Source organism: Meleagris gallopavo, chromosome 1 (assembly GCF_000146605.3).
Source record: "Meleagris gallopavo isolate NT-WF06-2002-E0010 breed Aviagen turkey brand Nicholas breeding stock chromosome 1, Turkey_5.1, whole genome shotgun sequence".
NCBI lineage: Eukaryota > Metazoa > Chordata > Aves > Galliformes > Phasianidae > Meleagris > Meleagris gallopavo.
Window position 1 is genome coordinate 7,665,511 of NC_015011.2, and position 6,000 is coordinate 7,671,510.

General features: G+C 41.1%; 1 protein-coding gene across 1 annotated transcript in view; it reads left to right on the forward strand.

Annotated features, from left to right (window-relative positions):
- The window catches only part of BEND7 (BEN domain containing 7), a 60,266-nt gene that overhangs the window by 5,511 nt on the left and 48,755 nt on the right, over positions 1–6,000 (forward strand). Inside the window, exon 2 of the mRNA XM_019611071.2 lies at positions 2,380–2,506. Within this exon, the coding sequence (XP_019466616.2) occupies positions 2,380–2,506 (127 nt within the window). The remainder of the gene's footprint in view (positions 1–2,379; positions 2,507–6,000) is intronic.

Here is a 6,000-nt window from a genome sequence, read left to right on the forward strand (position 1 = left end):
TGTATTATATTTCAAAGTTTGAGTCCTTTAGTTTCTATCCAAACCAGGTAAGAAATCTCTCAGTGTTGTTACTAAATGATCAAACTTCAGTGCTGTCAGTTTGATCCCTGCAGGATTTGTCCATCTCTGACAAAATACCCAGTCCAGTATACCAGCTGCCTCAGTAGAGAGGTCAAGGACTGAAAGGTGATATTTCAATATTTACACATCTTTGAAGGTAAATCCAGGGGGAGCCACACTAATGAAAATGCTGCTGCATACATCTTACTGATGAATAAAAGCATCGTTCTCAGATGTTGTCAGTCTTCAGCCTGACACAGATATTAAATTCACATTAAAAAGTGCATGTGTAAGTAGATTTTGAACCACATTGTGCCTTGCAATAAAACTTGATTTTTTGGACTGCTTTTCAGCAGGCAGGTGGTTATAAACATGTCTTCAACTATTTCCCCCACCTGAAAAGTAAGTACTATTTGAAAACATTTAGGGAAATCGAACGCCTTAGTAGGAACTGCAGCAACTTTTTGTGAATTTATTTTAGCTTACATCAGTATTCTGAGCTACAAGGATTAGAATGCAGTAGAGAGACTCTCGTTGGGAGCAGGGATTGAAGGAGCCGAGGCAGCAGCCCTGTGAGTTGACAGGGATGCTAATATAGCTACTGCGGAAGTGTGGAGAGCAGATCAGAGCAGCTGGGTGGGCTGATAGAGGGGATCAGGGCAGCCCAGAGGAGCAGTAAGAGGATCCAAATAAGTGGATTAGTAGCATACCAAAGCCCACATTACTTTTAGTTTGCAAACTCCCATTGATTTTAGTGCATGTGCATTTAGTAATGTGTGTGTGGCAGGAGAAATGGAGGAGGATCAAGGCAAAATCAAGACACTGAGAGCATCTCCCTGTGGCAAGCTGAAAACAGTAAGAAGGCTGAGCTGGGGAGGCACAGCACGATGTCCCCACATCAGTCTCAGTCAGGACCTAGAGGAGGACACCTGTAGTCTGGGCTCCTTCAGCCTGCAACCTCAAGGAGCTGACTAACATTTCTAAATGCTAGTGTTCCTTCAGCTGATTCTGCATTTGTTTTCTCTCTGTACCTCCAGTGACTGTCTCTTTCCACAGTTGCAGTTTTACATCTGCCTTCAGCTGCTATGAGTGAAGCAAACAGGCACATAAATATAGGTATGATCAGCAGCATAGCTCTCTCTGAACTCTTTCTAGAAGATGACTTGCTGTGCTGCAGGACTCAGTGCTGAGCTTGCCACAGCTTGTGCCTGTAGTACTCTTTAGTGATGGGACCCCCCTAGCCTAGCTATGCTCAGCCTCTCACAATTAACACTGACTGAACTACCTCAAGCTTAAACGTGCCTTTCCTACAGTGCCAGCCTGAGTCTATTCTTCATCTCCTTAGACAGAGTTGGTAGTGATGCAGAGAGACATCCAGACTTCGCCAAGATATCTAAGCACTTTTATTCTTTATATAGCATCAAAATTTCACAAAGTTCCTGGCAAAATAATGAGCCTTGCTCACACTGCCCTCAGTTATCTTGAAGCATCTTAGGACCTAAGTGAGAAGTAGAGCAAAATTTGCACAGCTTTTATGATTTCTGCACGTTGTGGAGAAGTACAGAATTGGTATCGGCACTTCTCCATTCTTCCACATTAGCTTTCATGGAAAGTTATTGAGACATTTTCCTCTTTGTTATCCAACCAAATACATGGCTTGGATACCTTGGTCTTCTTGCCCACTAATCCCAGAATTCTGATTTGAAAACTGACGTACTCTATAGAAGAGTTGGTAGAGAATCATAGAAATACAAAATCATAGAATGGCCTAGGTTGGAAGGGATCTTAAAGATCATCTAGTTCCAAACTACTGTCATGGGCAATCTTAGTATTAATTATTTTACAAGTATTCAGTCCAAATGGATGGCTGTCAAACTTTGACTTTTAGACTACAGTGCCCTTCTTTGCAATTTTACACCAAGATCCATGTAAAATGATGGAAGGAAAAGTCTAGCTTTACAGTTGAAATTGATTTTGCAGCCTGATACAGAAGTATACAGAGGGCTTGTACACACACACAAAGAACACTTTGTACATAGGCTCAGTTATATTCCTATTGTTGAATCAGTTCTGGAATGCTTTAGTCTGCCTGAGCTGGCAAACAAATAAAAACATTGCTCCGTCCTGTAGCTTTTTCTTTTAAATTTATATGAAGAAGATTAACAAGCGAGAGAACAGACAAAAAATTGTTTCAAAATAGTGTCCCAAAGGAAAGGAGAGTAAGAACAGAGGCATGCTAAGATGTCAAGTACTTGAAATGTTACAAGGAGAACTTATTGGGAATCAGAAAACAAGTTAAACTACACTTCTGTGCTTCAGACTTCACCACGGCATCCAGAAACCTACTTCTGTATTGACCCAGATATGGCAATACTGAAAGCCCCCCAGAAGAGAAGGTTAGCAGTAAGACAGTGTGACATCAAGATGAGTTACTTTAGACTGGAAGGTGAGAAATAGTACTGCCTACACAGTTTACTTGACCACAAAAACATCACTGAAAACCTGCAAGGGAAAATTGCTACTGCAGTTTATAAAATCTTCAACAATATTCATTAAACATAACTAACTGGAATAGCTAACCTATTAACCTGCCACCTATGCAACTCCTGATCTCTAATTTACCTCTTCACCCTCCTCCTGCTTTCTAATGCCACTTTGAATTTCCTCAAATTCCAAAAGGAGTAGAAATCACATCAAAAATAGGACAGCCAGCAGCTTCTTTCTGCTCCTCTTGACCTTATGTTGATTCCTTGATATGGGAAGTAAAGCCTCAAATCAAATCATCAAGTTTTTAACAATTTTTCTGTATAGTTTTTTCATCTGAAAAGCTGAAAGATCTCTTCAGAAGGCTGTACAGTTCTCCTCAGTTCTAGGATTCTTCAGTCATTTTTGTCCTATACAATCCCACTCTATGAGTAAAAGTCAAAACATTGTAACTGACTGCACGCACCTGTGCTGCAGATGAGGCTGGAATCAAAGGAATAGTTTAGGACATCCTGATGTAAAGGAACACTGCTGTTGTTAATACCGAAATATTATTGAATAATTATGTTTAATTGATTAGTTCTTGATCTACATGTAAAATAAATTTGTAATTATACAAAACAGATTACTGTCAGAAAAACTAGGATCAGTCAGAATGAGGAGGGGATGTTTTGAAAGTAACAATAAACTCGTAACTAGGAAATTGCCAGGGATAATCAGGATGACTTGAAGTATGTTGCAAGATAAAGCCTTTATTTAGTTAGCTAATTTCATGGCATTTTGAAATACACATTACTCAATGGCTGATCTGATTGAGGAAATACTTTGTGACTATTCTTGAGTATATGTAAAAGTGTGCTGAATTTTCCATATTTTCGCCAGGAAAAAAAAGAACTATGGTTTCTTTATGTAATGATAATAATCCAATATTGAGACATTAAATGAAATAGAAGATGAACCTAACAGCTGACTGGATTGTCCTTTGGATCCAGTACGCTTTATCGTAAGTCACTTGGCTACCACAGAGGTGCAGCCAACTAGCTGGAGCGACACAAAGCAGCAAGGAATTAAGGCAACTTTCATCCCTTTGTTTCTCCAGCTACAATAATAGAATCAGCCAGATCGGGTTGCTCAGAGCCCCGTCCAGCCTGACCTTGAATGTCCTCAGGGACAGAGAATCCACCTTTTCTCTGGGCAACCTGTGCCAATGCTTCAGTACCCTTACCATAAAAAATATATTGGAACGGTGGCCATAGCAAACAAACAGTCTCAGCCTAGTTGTAGATTACCAGCCATAGAACACCCCCAAAAGCGGCTTGCAACTTACTGCAGATGGAGACTACAGAACCCTTTGAGTCCTTGAGGTATTTTTTTCTACTTCATGGCTGAGCAACATTAGCAGTACAGGATGGCACAATTGTTTTGCAGTTACTGGATCCTCCTACACATTCTGTGGATAACTAGAAGGCTTTGACCTAAAGTCACCTTGTCCTAGTTTCTAATTCACTTTTATGCAGATGTGATTGGAGGATCACAGCCTTGGTATCCAATCTGGCTAATACTTTCATAAATGAAAACCACAAGATTTACTGATCCGAGTAATCTTAATTGGGCTTGTTTGCAGGAGAAGCTCATTCGGCATGCAGCAAAGAGGGAATCTCTCGACAAACACACAAGAAGCAAAATGAGAAATACTAAGGAAGAAGGGGGTCTGCTACCTTGTACAACGTTACTTGAAACTCCAGAGTTGAGCATTCAAACTAAAACGTCATTTTGAATTATGAATGTTCCTTTAAGCAAAAAAAATCTAATGCAGAAGAGGAAGAGCTAAAAGGAAAAAATAACAGTTCATAAAGTACTTTTTTTCATAAATTACATCCCAAAATGCTTCACAAAATTCAATAAGGAAGGAAAAAGAACTTTTTATTTTGGTAGCACATTCCAATGGGGAATGCAGGATAAGGCCCATCATGTGAGCTGGACAGTAAACGAAGGCCTTATGTTCCATAAAATTCTCCTATTGTCCCAGTACGGATAAGAGTCAAAAGCCACTGTTTCAGCAATGCTTTAAGTCTGATAAATAAAGTTAGCAGTTAGCAGACAGGAATCAGCAGATTGTTTGGGAAAATATATATATATATATATATATTTGTACACAAAATTCAGGCGCAGTGCTTCTTGATCTCTGATCTGACTTCACTGCGCTCTCCCAGAGATTAATTGGACCCATATAATTTAGCAAACAGCATCTGACATCCAACTACCTTTGCTGCTTCAGCATTCACCCAAAAATATGTAATGCAGGATTTTAAATAGTACGTTAGCCCAGTTTCCTCTTACAAAGTCTTACAGCAAAGTTTAGGAAAATTCCAAAAGTAGCATATTGATTGCCTCTGGGATTTTCCACTTAGCAATTTAATAGAAAATTACACCCTTACCCAATCTGCGAGGTTTCCATAACCTCCCTCATGAATTTAATTTTCCAGAGTCTAATAAATTTTTACCATTAGGCATATTTTCTGATATTGCTTCACCATTAAGCCCATTTCCTGATTTTGCTTTTTTGGAACTGTGGATACTCTCCATGTAGTGTTCGGACAGCACCTTCCACAGGTGAGTTCAGGTCTGTGTCTACAAGCACCGCTACGATACAAATAATATTGCTCATGATCATTACTGTTACTATTAACTAGTGTTAACATTCACATTTGTTTTCCTCTGAGCAATTTTCTAACCCCAAGCAATAGGGTCAGTCAATATAACTGGAGCCAATGGAATTCTCCTGGGTACCCTGATTAGACCAAGAGATTGGCTTCTGCTCAAGTGTGCCCATGTAGCTATCTATCACTTACTCCTCTCCTTGTCATGGCAGCCCGACCGCATTTAAAACACAAGATGAAGACTGGGAGCTGTGTTTTGGTTAGCTGTAAGAGTCTGAGCGCTCTGTAGGGATGCTTTGCTCTGAAAGCTAAAACTGCACCAGAAATGCACATAGTGTAATGTAAGTGAAATAAGCGAGCCAGAAGCATGGCTGGAAGCATCAGCTGGTGGATAAAGCACTAAGTTTGGCTGCGTCTGGATCATCCATATGGCTGTGGTGACCTACTGGGTGATGGTGTGAGGGCTGGCAGGCGCTCCTGCGGAGGACTGGGACTCCTATTATGGGATGTCACGTTTAACTACTGAGTGTGAAAGCCGGTGTCAGGGCTCAGAACGCTCGTCACCGCACTCTGCAATGCCAACAGGCACATGGCTGTAACAAGCTCATGGGCTCCAGCCCAGCCCTGCTCCTGGGGTACATAAGCTGGATTTTGCCCACTTGCACAGCAACAACTTCAACCACCACAGAGTTTACAGGCTGCGATCGCCTCCTATCACCCCGAAAGTTGCCCACCGGCCCTGAGTGAGCCGCGGGCCTGGGGCAGGCCCTCAGGGAGCCCTGAGGCGGCGCAGGCC